General features: G+C 31.3%; 2 protein-coding genes across 2 annotated transcripts in view; both read right to left on the bottom strand.

The window, feature by feature from the left end:
• Positions 1 to 3,637: 3,637 nt before the first annotated feature.
• On the bottom strand, positions 3,638 to 5,095 carry LOC107858065 (expansin-B15). Its single transcript, XM_047406775.1, is given in 5 exon segments — positions 3,638 to 4,025; positions 4,130 to 4,157; positions 4,160 to 4,304; positions 4,485 to 4,597; positions 4,908 to 5,095. Coding segments are annotated over 5 exon segments (777 nt in total). The 5' UTR covers positions 5,059 to 5,095; the 3' UTR covers positions 3,638 to 3,685.
• Positions 5,096 to 6,903: 1,808 nt separating this feature from the next.
• LOC107858063 (ABC transporter B family member 9-like) overlaps positions 6,904 to 17,282 on the bottom strand; it is an 11,353-nt gene continuing 974 nt past the window's right edge. Inside the window, 8 exon segments of the mRNA XM_047407790.1 lie at positions 6,904 to 7,545; positions 7,628 to 7,760; positions 7,763 to 7,989; positions 8,110 to 8,635; positions 8,745 to 8,983; positions 9,068 to 9,289; positions 9,373 to 9,548; positions 13,140 to 13,190. Of these exon segments, the coding sequence (XP_047263746.1) occupies positions 6,904 to 7,545; positions 7,628 to 7,760; positions 7,763 to 7,989; positions 8,110 to 8,635; positions 8,745 to 8,983; positions 9,068 to 9,289; positions 9,373 to 9,548; positions 13,140 to 13,190 (2,216 nt within the window).

Genomic DNA, 17,282 nt, shown 5'->3' with positions numbered 1-17,282 from the left:
TGAACTAGTGTTGAAGTTGTTGTGCCTAAATACAGATTCTTGTACCCGAAAGCACCATAATTTAACACTAATTATAATCTATAATGGAGAATTACTACATTCAATCCGGAAGTTTTAGTGTACCGGATTGTCCTTTTTTACGACAACAGTTTTTTCAAGAAATATTTCAAAAATATCATAAGATGAGACCATACAAGCACTAACGCATTGGATTCCATTATACACTTCCAAAGTTAAGTTTACTTGGGTGAGAGTAGTATTAGGATGGGTAACCCCTGAAAAGTCCTCGTATTGCACCCGTCGTTTACTTTATTTTATTGAAGACTTTGTTCCTTTTTTCAAAATGCTTTATCATGTCGTCTTTAGTATTTTCTTCTTCACTTCTGGTATTCTTTTTCCCGAACTGCTTTCTTATGTTTTTTCTTGTATCGAGGGTTTATCGAAAAACAACCTCTCTACCTCCCGAATTGCAAGGTCTAAGTACACACAACATCCCTCATAAACCCCACTTATGGAATTTACAGTAAATTCCGTCCGTTAATATATCTTCTTTTTATGTTGCAATATTCTTTGTTTGTTTTCATTTCCCACTTTTTTTTTTCTTTTTTGTGAAATATCTTCATTAGATTTTCACTCTATTTTGTTTTACATGTTTCAAAATTTTAAAACCTTTTTGTTTGGAACAATTTATCATTATAAACAAACAAAAATAAATGAAGATAAGAGTAATATTATAAATTTATGAGAAATTATTGGTACGCGGAATTAAATTTAAAGAAAGTTTCTGAAATTATTCTTTCTATGAATTATAGGATAAATACATGATTTTCAACTATTACATACATCATATCATCATGTAATTTTTTTTCTTTCATACTTTCATAAATTTTTGTTTGTTGGAAAATTGACATTTAATTTATAAACAGATCTTGGCTGCCAATTGATTGAAATGAAATTTTGGGTAATAACAGTTTGCCACTTATTAAATCGAAGTGAATTGAAACATTATTGCATAATTCTGGGCACTTGCAAAGGTTACTATTCTTGATTTTTCTGAACAATGTAAATTTTAATTTTGAGAGCACAACACCTATAAAATAATATTATAAACATCTAGATGCTATATTGTATTTATGTGCAGAAACTGAAATACTCGTGCATGTTACATTTTTCCTATTTATTTTGTTTAATAGCTTTTATTTCCTAGCCAAACAATAGGGTATGTTCGAACTCAATAAATTATATAATCATAGGGGCGAAATCACCGATATGTTAACGAGATTTAAAAAAAAATGCACATTTGAAATTTGAACTTATATTTTCTCTTATGTTATGAGATTATTAAATATGTGTTCACCTAATAGTATCATATCAGAGTCTTCATTAAAAAAGTTTGATTCCTCACCATGATATATCATCACATTGTAGTGAGCACTTGGTCATGCTCCACCTAGAAACTAAACATGTTTGCAATTATACATGTATACATATAGGAGAAAGAGAAGAGGAAAATTAAAGGAAATGAGATTATAAGTGGGGTATTGAATCTTCACGATCGACAAGATGAAAAAATTCAAGTAGCCAATCGACTAGACTATAAAAATTCGCCTACAGAATTGTAATTTGAATTCAAAGTAGGTTTACTTTTTAAGGAGATAACTATTGTCCAATAGTACCTTTCGATGATCTAGTTACAAAATATATAGGTTATGTAATTACAAAATATATAGGTTTTGTATACTTAGTATTACATATGCAACTATACATAAAATATACATATGTATACATGTAATATACAATGCATATTTTATCATTTGTTATTGAAGTTCTCATCGTTCTACAAGATAGAGTGGGATTAAAAATTTGTATTTAGATTAAATATATTTTATAAAATATTATAAGATTTAAAATTAAATTTTATTAATGAACAAATGACTAAATATGCTATTATCCTCTCTAATAAATATGTGTATTAAGCAATTGACTTACACTCTATAACTACATAAAGATTTTCTTGTATAGTAACAGTAAATATTTTTCTGAAGACCAAAGTAATTCCTATTTGTTACTCTATAAAACAAAACTTTACAAAGTAAATACACCAGACATAAGTTTGGAGAGGGGACTGATACAATTATTGAAAAATCAACCTAAGTAGCACCTCACACAACATAAATTAAAGATAGCCACCATCTGTGCAATATATGTATAATTTATTGTTAATATATATATATATATGATCAGTATATATATAATTTATGTATATCAACTAGAAAAATTAAGCAGTAAATCCGATTGTCTAATTATGTACAGATTTTTATATTATTCGACTTTAAACTAACATTCAAATAAACTTGATTAAATTTTTATTTATAGGAAAAAAAAAGTTGTTGTGGGGCTTTCAAAAATTTGCTACAAACTGTCTGCTTAAGCTACTTGCATACTGTCAGTACTATATGGGATAGGGCTATGCAAAATTTCTGTTTTCTTGTCTCCCGGTCATCAAATTGAATTTATGTTAGCCTTCTTTTTATTTTTAATTCGATCGTTTTTGTATATCACTTTTGCTACAGAGGGTGTGTTTATACTTATTTTCTCATGTGCGGTTGGTTAAAAATTTTAAAACATATTTTAGAAAAATAAGCTCTTTGAAGATTAGAAAAATGACTTTGTTAATAAAAATAGATAAGACAATTGTTATTGTCTCCTCCCAAGTCCCACCCATGCCCATCCTGCCCCGGTCCCCACCCCAACAAGAACCATCACCTATGCTATCCGACTTGAATGATCGAATGATTCTTTCACTTTGTCCCCACCCCGCCACTACCTCAACCCACCCCCACTCCACCCTCCTCTGGCTGTGTCTTAATTAGTTCCAGTGTGGTTGATCATCCTCTCGGATCAGTAGATATTGATCATCGCCTTGGTAAGTTATTGTCTCATCAACTAGCTAATCAGACGTGAGCCCTACCTCGGGCGTATTCCTGTCTAAACAAATTCAATTTTCTCTCGATACGTTCCTCAAGAAATCTGATTTAGACGGATTCTTACCCTAACTAATGAAGAGATCTTGGTGAAATTGCCACATATGAAATTGAGCACGATTTTGTAAGGAAATAGCCCTCCACCTACCCCTACATACACCCCTATTCATCCAGATAATTTTGTGTTAGATTTATACAAATAGTTTTAGGATAATTTTTATTTGCATATCAAACACAACAAAATAAGTAACATACCACTTGCTTTCTTTAAAGAAATATTTACCATAGGAAATATTTTCATCAATACGGAACAGACCCAAAATTCAATAAACCAAAAGAAAAGCAGTGCAAAAAAGGAGAGAAACAGAAAGGTTGTTGTTATAAGCATTGTACATTGATTTATATATACGCCCTTTTCGAGCATAGTTATTTCACTTTTATTTTGAAAAATAAAAGAAAGTCTTTATCGGATTTCTCTCTCTCTTTTTATCATTATTATTAATTTATAATTCACTATTCATACTTAATTTATTCAATCCGTAAATCTATAGTCTATTCACAAATAAACAAAATAAAGAAAGTTAATGTTTTCGGTCAAATCTAAAGGAAATTTATGAAATTATTCTTTTTATTAAATCATCATAGGGTGGTAAACAAACAAATGGTACCATAATATAATTTTTCCCTTCATACTTCTCACACTATAACTGGCTAGGAAAATTAACATTTGATTTGTAAACAGATCTTGGTTGCCAGCCAGGTGGAATAACATTCTGGGCAATAACACTCTTCTTTGTACTTGAAGTAAGCCTTAGAGAAAATGGAGGTTTTTGTGTGTTTGGTTGTATGCCAACATTCCATGTTGACCCAATCATTCTCTTCATAGGAGTCCATGCAGTAGTACTTGCTCCTCCAGTTTTTATTTCGACCAATGAAAGATCACCATCACCATTTACTGCTTCAGATACAACTGCAAAGAAATTAGGGTTTGAACCTTTGTCCACCTTGAACAATATGTTTGAGTTGTAATTGCATGCTACCCTGCACATTAGGATCCATATGAAAAAAAAAAAAAAAAAGACAATAGTAAGTGATTTCTCTAAGGAAAAACTATTTTAGTTTTTTGTGGAATAACTGATCATCACCTTTTATAAAAAATTGGAATTCTTCCTCACCAGACTTTGCCAGTTTTCCATAGGCAATTCCACTTAAATCAAAGTGAACTGGATCATTATTGCATGCCCCAGGGCATTCGTCTGTAAGGGTTACTGTTATTGGATTCCCTGAACAATGTGAATTTTGAGTTTGGGTACACATCACCTGAAAAATAATATCGTTAAAATTTGAATGTCATGCTCGATACACCCTTGTGGTGGGCCTTTCCCCGGACACCGCACACTGCGCATAGCGGTAGCTTTAGTTCACCGGGCTGCCTTTTTTTTATGCTCGATCATGTACAATAAAATCACAAAGTATGCATTCAAATTATTATATGTTCACCTGATAGCATGCACCACATCCAGAGCCTTGTTTAAAAAGATCTTGATTCCCTGCTGTAATCATAGCATTGTAGGGAGCACCTACTACATCATTTTCTAGTCCACATGCACCACCTACAACAATGAAATATACATAGATATATCTATAATATACATAAATAGAGGCTCTTTTTATATTTGGGCTAGAGCCCATAATTAAGTTTGGACGACGAACAAAAAATGAAAGAGAAGAAGAAATGAAAAATGAGATTACAAGATCGGGAAATGAAACTTCATCAACAAGGAAAAATTTCACATATCTAATCAACTAGACTACGAAATTGTATTTCAAATTCAAAATGTGTTTATTTATAATTTAGAAAAAATTCACATATGTTTATTTATTTACTTTTATGAAAAAATGATAATTTCAAGACATTATTACCACTTCCAGGACTAGTAGGATTTGTATAATAAGTTGCCACTGCTGGTGAAAAACCACTTGGCTGACAAGAAGAAAATGTAAACAAACATGAGCAAAAAACTACAATGATCATCCAAATGGCAAAACACTTAGAAAGATTATTTGCAGCCATGATCTACTAATTATCTTTGACAAGTAACACTCTAATAGTTTTTTGCTAATTGTATATGCAATTTCATAATAATTGGTAGTCTTATTTATAGTAGAAAAAATGAGTATTAGTTAGTTGAGGATATTAAATTTAAGGTAAGAACTTTATTGTCTTAACATTTCATTAGCAAGTTTATAATACAAAATTCTTAATATAATCGATGGTAGATTACATTTATATATCTCATAATTTCCTCTCTTTAATTTAATTTGTTTTTGTCTTATGGCAAGTAAATAAAACATACTTTGAGATTTCTAGCAATTACATAACAACAATGCACAACAACTAGCAATAAAAAGAAATGCATAACAACTAGCCATGAAAAGAGTTAGAATTTTGGAGTGAGATTGTGGTGGCTAATAAGTAGCATAACAAGTTAACCAAAAAAAAATAACAAGAAAAGATATTTATGAATAGGAACATTCAATACAAACAAATAGTTTTATCCCATTTAATTTACTAGCTAGTGGATATTCTAAAATCTACTTCACCGTCTATCTTATTAGTCGATCCTTTTACTAAAAATAGTTGTTTCATCATATTAGTTATCCACTTTACTAAATCAAGAAACAAATAATTAATTTTTTCTCATATAACCCGTACAATTAATTGTTTTTAATAGTGGTCACACTTTTTATAAAGTTTCTAATAAGTCTTTTTAAGGGGTGACTTAAAATTAACTTTTTATTTCTGATTTCTTAAATGATCAACTAATAGGAGACGAGGAAAATATAATTATTCATCACTTTATTTAATATATGTGTTATGTACTTTATGGGCGACGGAAGAAAGACAGACGGAGGTTAATTCATTAGAACTCCTATTTCTCAAAAATTTATATATGGTGTATATATAAGAACAACAAAAAAATATTATTTAAAAAATCATGTTATCTTTAACTTACACTAATATCAATATTTGCACCATGATCGATATCAAAATAAACTAACCGGAGCATCGATATTCATATATCTTACTTATATTGTTATATCAAAATTAATTTCTTCAGTATTTAAATTGTATATTTTAATTTGTTAAGATCCTATATTTTCTCCTTATAAATCAACTTTCTAATATTTCTAAAATCAATAAAAAAATTCGATCCTTTATTACTTGTCACTTATAAAGGATCATAAATTTGTTTCACTTTTTTTTTTAGAGATATCACCACATGATATAATGATTCATCTTAAGTTTTAATATAGTGTTTTTTTTTCTCATTCGATGTGCGATATTTGCATTGAAGTTCGACTAAATTCGAATTCGCGCCGAAATGTTCCAAGTAATAGTGTTAAGTGGCTTATTCCCAAGTAACATCATTTGGCTTAATATCAAGCTTGGCTACCACACTTTTAATATAATATAAATTCGCACATATTAAATGTCGCTATTGGTGGGTGATCCTTAATTTTTGCTTTGGTCTTTAATTTTTACTTTTTAGTTAGCACTCCTGGCACCGAAATAACAAACAATTTTGCTTGGCATAAGTTCATATTTTCGTAACGTTATATAACACATGTATTCATTAATTAAAATGCATAACAAGTTATGTCGCTTAATTCCTACGGAACTCAAGTCGATAGAGGCAAAACTTCAGTTTCAAAACCCACAAGTCATGTACCAAATTCAAAAACTAATTTCTAGCGAAGTACCTATGCCAAGCAAGACAAAAGTTCTCTATTTGCTGCTTGATTGTGCATTAATAGCTTTAATTTCTGATTCACATGCAGAAGACAAGAAAAATCTTTTGTCTAGCTTGGAATAAGTGTGATCACATGATAAAGAAAGTGAAACTGATTTCAGTAATCAAGCTGAAGTCATACTCAATGCTACTAAGGATGCATAAACTCCATCTTCTATATTCATAAGAACATGTCTTCCTTTCTCAGCAATGACTCCATTCTTCACAACAGCAATGACATCAGCCCCTTTGATTGTGGTTAAACGATGAGCTACAACCACAGTCGTCCTGTTTACCATTACTCGATCCAATGCTTCTTGTACTGTGTGCTCCGATTCTGCATCTAATGCACTTGTTGCCTCGTCTAGCAAAAGGATCTTTGGATCCTTCAGTATTGCTCTTGCAATAGCTATTCTTTGCTTTTGTCCACCCGATAATTGTATCCCTCTTTCCCCAACCGATTTATCATATCCTTGAGGCAATGAGGATATAAAGTTGTGTGCATTTGTTGATTTTGCTGCTTGAATGATCTCTTCTTCTGTTGCTTTCCCTTGTCTGCTGTAGGCAATGTTGTCACGAATTCTCTCGTTAAATAATACTGGTTCTTGACTCACCAGGCCCATTTGTTGTCTTAGCCAACGCAACTTGAATTGTTTGATTCCCACACCATCCAAATGTATTTCTCCTGATTCAGGATTATAGAACCTCTCTATTAGGCTAATAACAGTTGATTTCCCGCTTCCACTTTCCCCTACCAGAGCAACAGTCTACAAAGAGGCGAACAACAAAAGTTTAGGCCAGTCTAATAAAAGATGTACATCATAATGTAGAGGGAGTACTTGACAATACCTTTCCAGAAGGGATAGTTAAACATAAATCCTTGAAGATTTGGACATCCGGGCGAGTTGGATACCTGAAACTCACATGTTTGAGTTCAATATCTCCACCAACAAAATTTAGAGTAGTTCCAACATCAGAAGTTTGAGTCTAATGGTTGTTAGACGATGAGCAACAACCACAGTTGTTCTTTTCACCATGACTTTCTCCAGTGCTTCTTGTACAATTCTCTCTGATTCAGCATCAAGTGCACTTGTAGCTTCATCGAGGAGAAGTATTTTTGGGTTCTTTAGAATAGCCCTTGCTATTGCCAGTCTTTGCTTTTGACCACCAGATAGTTGTGTTCCATGCTCACCTACCGTAGTATCTAGCCCCTACAGATCCCAGAGATATGAAAAGGACGAACGTCGGTATAAAGAATTTCAGTTAGTCCTTCACTTATTAGCAGCTTACAGAAATTGCTGACACGGATATTAAGGGTAAAGATCAATTACCTGGGGTAGTTTGCTGATGAAATTAGCAGCATTAGCAAGCTCAATAGCTGCGTTAATCTCTTCTTCAGTAGCGTTTTCTTTGCCGTAACTGATATTTTCCTTTATGGTAGTCGCAAACAGGATAGGCTCTTGGCTTACTAATCCCATCTGTTGCCTTAGCCATTTGAGTTGATATTTCTTCAAATTGACACCGTCTATGAGTACTTCTCCAACTTCAGGATCATAGAACCTCTCGAGTAAACTGATTATAGTGGACTTTCCGCTGCCACTTTGCCCAACCAAAGCTACAGTTTTGCCACTAGGAACGACAAGTGAGAATCCACTAAATATTTGCACATCTTGCCTGGCTGGATAACTAAAATACACATCTTTAAGCTCAACTTCACCCTTGATGTCTTCTAACACTATCCCGCTCGTGTCAGATGAGTCAATCAGAGGTTTCCTATTGATTGTCTCAAACATTTTGTACGCTGCAGCCTGTCCTGCTGCAAATGCATTTAACGATGGTGTTGCTTGGCCTAGTGAGCTGCAAATCCATAAGAGAACAAGCAAAAGGTCTGTGCTTCTTAGTCTACACTACTTATCTAGTGATACAAATCTAAGATGCTTTATATGGACAGAACTTTTACACTTACATTCCACCCATCATTATAGCCATGAGAACGTTGATGACATCTCCACCATGATAACCTTTTTCTATTATCAGTTTAGAGCCATACCAAATGGTAAGTCCATAAGTAGATAAAAGAATGAGTAAGAATGTGCCAAGTCCAACTCCTGAAACAAAGCCTTGTTGGACAGTAAAAGCATAGGCGAGTTTTAATATGTTGTCATACTTATTTATCGCCAGCTTTTCTCCATTGAATGCTGCAACCTAAAGTAAATTATGATTTAGATTACAATTAAAAAGTATAGTGCAAAATTATCTAGAATGATTTGGGTTGTGCTGAAGCGTTACTGTTCTGATTGCTCCTACAGTTTGCTCAACTACATTTCCAGCTTGTGCATAGGCAACTTGTGCGCGACTTGACAATTTGCACATGACCAATCCCGTGGCTCCCCCTGAAATGAGAAGAACTGGTATGCAAGAAATCAAGACTAGGGAGAGAAGCCATCCTTTTATGAAGGCGACTATGAAGCCTCCAACAAATGTTGTGAGAAGCTGAATGAACTTCCCTACCTGCAATCATTCAGCATAAGATTATTTTCTGTTGGATTCCTGTAAAAAAAACTAGGCAAAGTTAAAACATTAGTGAACTGCACCTTATCTCCCAAGGCATCTTGAATGAGAATAGTGTCACCAGACACTCTTCCAATGACTTCTCCAGTTGTTGTTTCAGTGTCAAAGAAGGCAATGTCTTACCTCAATATTGTCTTCAAATACAGTCCCCGAATTCGGGTCGTTTGTCTCTCTCCAGTAACCATCCAACATGACATCTCTGTAATAATGTTCAGTGGCAACCTTACACATTTTGTTTCAATTTCAATAGTACAAGAACACAAATTCAATAGTAATTAAAGAATATTTTGATATATTTGACTATTTTTGTTTAAGATCATAAAATTCTTCTTTACTTTTTTAAACTCTGTATATCAAATTAAAATACATCAAACAACAACGGAGGGAGTATTTAAAATGTGGCTATTGACTCTCCATGAAATGTTGATACTATATCATAATTTCGCAAATATATATATATATAGTTAACAAAGTTTATAAATTTTTGCAAGTTAGTAGGTAATGTTTCCAAAACCTTCTCGCTCTGATACCAAAACAGAGATATATTTCAATAATATTATATTTTAATATTATGATATTTCAATATTTTAACACAAAGATAAACAAAGGTAATAAACAAGGATAGATTTCAGTGAATAATGATTGATTTTTTAGTATATCAGTTTTGTAAAACCTACTCAGTACTCCCTCTTTCCCTTTGTTTCTTCATGTTTACCATTCTTCTAGCTTATATTCTCCCCAGAGTTTTTTTTTTTTTAATTTTATTTTACCCTATTCATCTCTTCCTCTTAATCTATGTTCTTAACATCTTACTTCTTTAACCACACCCCGAAAAACTTTAGTCTGACAGTTAACATTCGTCCTTTGTCTATTTTGCAGATCTGTTGGACTATCATTATATATATCATTATAATAAGAAAACCACAAAAATGGACTTTCTATCAAATAGACGGAGAACCATCGAAAATAATGAAAGACAAGGAGAAGAAAGACAAAGAATAAGTTTTTCGGAGAATAGAATAGGAAATAATAATATATTATCCAGAATATGCAGAAGACAACCTAATATGGAGCAGAACCAAGAACTTAACGAAATAATAGATGTAGATAAAGATTTACAAATCTTCCACCAACATCAATTAAAATTATTAAATCCTAAAACATTATATAACGCAGCATATTTTTCTACAGACAATCAACTATATAGACATTATAGAGAAGAACAACTATCAGCTATAGGAGAAGATTTTAAAATACTAGATTTAGTAAAGGCTAATTCTTTAAGACATATAAAAAATAATAAAATGATATTGATGCATATAGGTTTAATTGTTATAGGAATAAAAGGTCTAACTAGAAAGAATCTAAGATCCAAAGTATTAATAACAATATATGATGATAGATGGTCAGATATTAAAAAATCAACAATAGGATTAACTAAAGTAGATATGACTAATAATGGAGGAATATTCTATATAAGTCCAGATTTCCTAATGAACCTAAAAGAATTTGGAAAAAACATTAAAATAGGAATCCAAACTAAAGGGTACGAAGAAATGAATAATGGAAATAATTTATAATGTGCATAGGTTTCATTGGAAAATTAACTTTAAGTAGTAATACTAAATTTAAACTAAAAGTAAATGATGTAGTTGAAATAATGGGAAATAAAGGCATAAGTTTAATAAAACCAATAAAAATAGACCCAGAAATATATGCAGGTTTAGAATGGAATTTAAACAAATTTACTAAATCAAAAACTTTTACACCAGACTCTCATCTATTATATACTACAAGTAAAGGAGAAACTTCAGTCAGGTTTACAGATTATAATTACACAAGCAAAAGAAATTTAGACGATGACAAAATAGAGAGTAATATAAAAACAGAAAGCGAGTTTATGAATATAGAAGTCCTACAAGAAGGATATGAAGTAGACATGGTCATAGAAAAAGCTGAAAACTTAGCAGAAGAATATAAATATATAACTTTTAAATGTAAAGGATGTCAAAAGGACGAAATGAAAATAGAAGAATGTATAGAGCATTTTAAAAAACTGTTTAGAGAGAAGTGATAATTTAGGATATAGAAATAACAAACTATTCCTTGAAAGAAAAGATGAAGATACAATTTCTGTATTAAGTTCCACAATAAGTTATAAAGAACTAGCAGAATTAGAACCAAGTAGCTCTTCAAGTGCTAGCCCATTTCAACAAACAAACCCTAATCCCCAACCAATAGATTATAGTACAGGCAATGTACCTAGAAGACCAGCAATTAGGATAAACCCAGATACAGAACTTAGAGGAGATAATATTAAACTAGCAGGTAAAAGAATACCAATAGAAGAACCAATTAAACTACAAGAAGGAGGTAGTAAAGGTAAAATTCTGAATATAGCAGCACACGATCCCCAAATGTGGGATACAGTGATAGATTTATGAAAAGGAATAGTAGCTACAGATTACTTAAGACATTATACAGAAACAGATACGGAAACAATGTATAAATATTTAGAAACCTTTTAGGGGGAATCGGCAAAAGCCACATGGAAAAGTTTTAAGACAAATTGCCCATATGACTTCCAGGTTTTATTAAGTATGGGACCAAATCCCTATAATTTCACAAACAAAATGCATATGTTATTAATTGAAAAAGATCCAAATAGTGGACTATTAGCACTACAAAAGAAGCATTAATCAAACTAGAACAATTAAGTATTTCACATTGGGTATATATAAAGAAATTCCTACAAGACTATTTTTATTATTGCACTGTTAGCGGAAACACTTTTAACAAAGAATTAGGTAAAAAATTATTCAATAAATTACCTGGGACTTTAGGAAGAGAAATAGAAGATAGATGGTATAAAAGAGATGGTGTAGTAGCCAACCCAAATTTAAATTGGACAATAGGGCATAGAACACAACATATAATGGATATACTAACAGAAAAATGTACAAACATACAAATACAAAAACAATTAAAAAGAAATGAAATGAATTTCTGCAAATTTGTTATATATACAACCCAGAATTACGATCAGAAACAGCATAGAAAATATAAGAAGAAACAAAAATCATATAGTCGTAAACAATACTTCTTAAGAAAATCAAAAGCTAAAAAACTGTGGTTAAATAGAGATAGACATGTTAGGAAATATAGAAATGATAGAAACTATAAAAATAAATTAGAATGCTATACTTGTGGAAGCATAGACCATTTAGCTAATGTATGTCCTAAAAGAAATAATAATAGAACTAGAAATTCTCAACTAATAGAGGATTTTCAAGAAACTTTATTAAATATAGACGAATACATGTCAGATACAGAAAGTATATACTCAATAATAAGTATTGATATAAATGATAAAGATAATTCAAAATCTGATTCATCAGAATCAGAAGAAGATAACTTAGTTAATGAGCTAGGATAAGAGATAGAAGATTTACACTTAAACAATCTAATAATCAATAATTTAATGAATGTTACTCAAGAATGTATACATGAATTCCAAAGAAACAAAGGTTTAGACAGTAATAGATGTCGTATATGTAATTGGTATCCAGGTAAAGACAATAGAGCTAAATGCAAAAAATGTTACTTAGAAGCATGTATAAATTGTATAGAAAACACTTTAAAAATAAAAGTAGAACCAGAAATAAATAACGGACAAAAATATACAAATAATCAAATCCTAAATCTAAGGGTGTCTATTTTAGAAACCCGAGTAAATGATTTAGAACAAAGATTAACCATCCTAGAAAAAGGAAAAACCAAAATCGCCATAGAAGAAACAGATACACAAGAAGCGATACATTTAGAAAAATTAGAGGCAGAACTTATGAATCTAGAAGATAATGACACTAGTCTAATATGCAACGAAGATAAAGAATTCTCTACCATAAAAATTTTAGTAAAAATTAAAATAAAAGATGTGGAGATAGAAACTCTAGCATTAGTAGATCCCGGATGTACTAGCTATTTAATCAATAAAGAAATAGTACCGGAACATTTACTAAAAGTACTTGAAAGACCTATAACAGCCACTCAAATAGATGGATCACAAAATATCTATAATTATTACGTAGAAAAAGCACAAATAAGTTTTTTAAATACATGCAATAAATTTTATAACCCAGTTTACAATGTTAATAAAATATTACCAAGAGATTTAAACATAGGATCAGATTTTGTTATCGGACTAAGATTTTGTATCTAGAATAAAGTAGGATGTCTCTTAACAAGAGATGGAATAATGCTCTTTAAAAACTTAACTTATACACCAGTACAAACAGTAACCTTGCCAACAGTATATAGAACATTAAACACACATAAAACTAGTCTGCTTCCAAAACCATGTTGCGACGACTGTCAAAATAATCAATGCCAAAGCAGCAACCTGTTAAAAGAAAACAAAAATATAAAAGAAAACCTAGAAGAAGTTAGAAATTATACTCTGCTTAATGCAGAAGGACAAGAATGCTTAACAGATATAGAAAAGACTATACCCTAATAAGTATAGAAACTCAGTTTTATAATTTTAGAAAAGGAATGGATAAAATAGGAATAATAAACAGTCCAAAAGATTTAGAAAATATAATATCTATACTAGATAAAATGGAAATAATAGGAGAAAGACCGTTAGCCCATTGGGACGCTAACGAGATAATGTGTAAATTGGATATAATTAATTCAGAATACACTATAAAAACAACACCTATAGAAGCAAATAATGAAGATACTAAAGAATTTGATATACAAATAAAGGAACTTTTACAATTAGAAGTAATAAGGAGATCTACCTCTAGACATAGATCGGCCGCCTTTATGGTAAGAAATCATAGTGAACAAATAAGAGGTAAAGCTCGTATGGTAATTAACTATAAAAGATTAAATGATAACACCAGAACAGATGCATATAAACTATCAGATAAAAGTGAGTTAATTAATAGAATTCAAAATAAAAAGGTATATAGTAAATTTGACTGTAAGTCAGGCTACTGGCAAGTCAAAAAGCACCCAGACTATAGTGGACGGCATTCACATGTCCAGGTGGACATTTTGAATGGTTAGTTATGTTGTTTGGTTTAAAGATAGCTCCACCCATTTTTCAACGAAAGATGGATAACATATTTGGAGAATATAAACATTTTATATTAGTATATGTAGATGATATTTTGGTATTCAGTCAAAATATACAAGAACATTTAGGACACTTACAAATAATTTTCAGATTATTTGTTAAACATGGAATTATAATAAGTAAAAAGAAAATGGAATTATGTAAAACTTATATTAACTTTCTAGGAATAACTTTAGGAAATTGAAAGGTAAAACTCCAACCACACATTGCAAAGAAGGTATTAGAAATGCCAAATAAATTAGAAAAGACAAAAGATTTACAAAAATTTTTAGGATTAGTAACTTATGCAAGAAATTTTATTCAAGACTTAGGAAAAATAGCAGGACCATTATACGCAAAGAAAGGTAGTAAAGGGCAGAAAAATTTCAATATAGAAGACATTAAATTAATTCAAAAAAAAAAAAAATATTCCAAACCTAAAAATTCCATTAGAATCAGATTATTTAATCATTCAAACAGATGGAAGTGATTTAGGATGGGGAGCTATCTTAAAAGCACGACCTAATAAATACAGTAATAAAAATAAAGAACAAATATGTGGGTATCAGAGTGGGGCATATAAAGAAAAAGAAAACATGAGTGTCATAGACCTAGAAGTATTAGCTATAATGTACGGGTTAAATAGTTTCAAATTATATATTCTAAATAAAGAAGAAACTTTAGTTAGAACAGATTGTGAAGTTATAGTTAAATTTCATTCAAAATAAATGACAAAACTAGTAGTAGAAGAAGATGGCTAAATTTTACAGACACCATATCTGTTTATAAGAATATAGTATTTGAACATATAAAAGGAAAAGAAAACGAATTAGCAGACCAGTTAAGTAGATTACAACTGGGAATAAATAAATAAGTTTAATCCGACTTATTTGTTTTCAGCATGAGACCAACAGGACAACCTCCTGCAGATAAAGGCAAGGGCGTAGCTTCGTCTTCAGATTCATATCAACAGACAATGTTAGGTAATTTAAATTTTAGATCACTAGAATCTTTAGAAACAATGGAAAGAATTCACTTCGGGCCATTTAACTTAATTGCTTACCCTGAGAGCAACATATCATTTAGAGTAAGACCAGACTACATTTTAGATAGACCCCAAAGGTGTTTAGTAGATAATCTTTGGATATCTTATAATAGACAAAACCGTAATCATTTTATGGCTTTCATGAATTCTTTATGCCATTACATGGCAGAAAAAAGTAGGCCTAGGTTTAAATACTATGTAGTCATTTATGGAAAAACTAACGAAATTTTTCAAACATGGTTAGAAGTGTTAGATTCAATACAAGGTTTTAAAATCCCTCTTTTTAAAGGTTTTAATAATTTTACTGAAGCCACCAATCATGCCAGAGGATATTTAGGACGAAACTATTATATATCTCCATCACTCAGACAGAACCCAGATCAAATACCTTAGCATAATTTGTAAAAAGAGACTGGAAAGATTATTTTCTGCAACCATTGTTTCTCAATGACGGAGAATTTCAAAAAGCTAAATGCTCAGAAAGAATCACTCCTCATGGAAAACACTAGATTAATAAAGCAGATACAATTATTAGAAGCAAGACTCAACCAGCAGACAAATGTAAGCAAGACAGATGCACAAACACAGACTCAGACTCACAGTTCTCCATCTCCTCAAAAAATGGATGAGAAGGGTGTGCATTTCCCACTAAATGCTCAGAAATCCACTGTACCGGATGTTGGTACAGCTAGTCCGGTTCAAACGGTGACAGGTAAAGACAAATCAAACCCGTTAATGGCTGTCACTTTGCCAAAAAGTAAAGATGAAGGATGTTCTTCATCAAAAAATAAGTTAACAAGATCAGGTAATAAGATTTTAAAGAAGACTTTAATATCTAAAAGAAAAAATGAAACAATAGAGACTATAATCAAACAGACTTTAGACAGATTCTTTAGCAACCAGACACAAGATAAACATATGAATGGACAGCCAGACGGACAACCCACTAATTTAGACAGAACTGTTCCAGAGATAAATAATACAGATAATAATTCTGCAAGATCAGACGAAGATGATAGTATTGCACACTTCCAGGATGCTCAGGATCCATACGATGACGATGACTCAGAAATGAGCTTCGACTCAATTGCCCTGCACAACTTGGATACATAGTAAAGACAATATACAAGCCCTGCACAACTTGGATACATAGTAAAGACAATATACAATTTGTATTATTAGATAGTATAGTCAGGTGGGGATGCCCACTTTATGTCTTATAATAATCAGGGTCAAAGTGTTTCCTTTATCACTACTTTTCAAAAGAAAGAAAAACTGTTGAAACACGCGTCAAAATAAGTCTGGAATAAAAATTAATAATGCATGTGACGATGGGGCCCAATGAGTACCCGGCTTGCATTATTAAGATTCTTTCTTATCTCTTATCTTTAAGTGTCGGCCACATGTGTTTAGGCCACGTATTAATCTTTAGAATCACTACTTTATCTAGTTTTTGCCTATAAAAGGTGTACATTTTGTAGAAGGAAGGTAGAGTGAAATCAACCAACTTCAAAACCTCAAAAAAAAAAAAAAAAAGTCTGGGGAGAATATAAGCTAGAAGAATGGTAAACATGAAGAAACAAAGAGAAAGAGGGAGAACTGAGTAGGTTTTACAAAACTGATATACTAAAAAATCAATCATTATTCACTGAAATTTATCCTTGTTTATTATCTTTGTTTATCTTTGTGTTAAAATATTGAAATATCATAATATTGAAATATAATATTATTGAAATATATCTCTGTTTTGGTATCAGAGCGAG

This window comes from Capsicum annuum, chromosome 2 (genome assembly GCF_002878395.1).
Source record: "Capsicum annuum cultivar UCD-10X-F1 chromosome 2, UCD10Xv1.1, whole genome shotgun sequence".
NCBI lineage: Eukaryota > Viridiplantae > Streptophyta > Magnoliopsida > Solanales > Solanaceae > Capsicum > Capsicum annuum.
The sequence above is the reverse complement of the archived record's forward strand: the minus strand, read 5'-3'. Positions and strand labels throughout refer to the sequence as shown.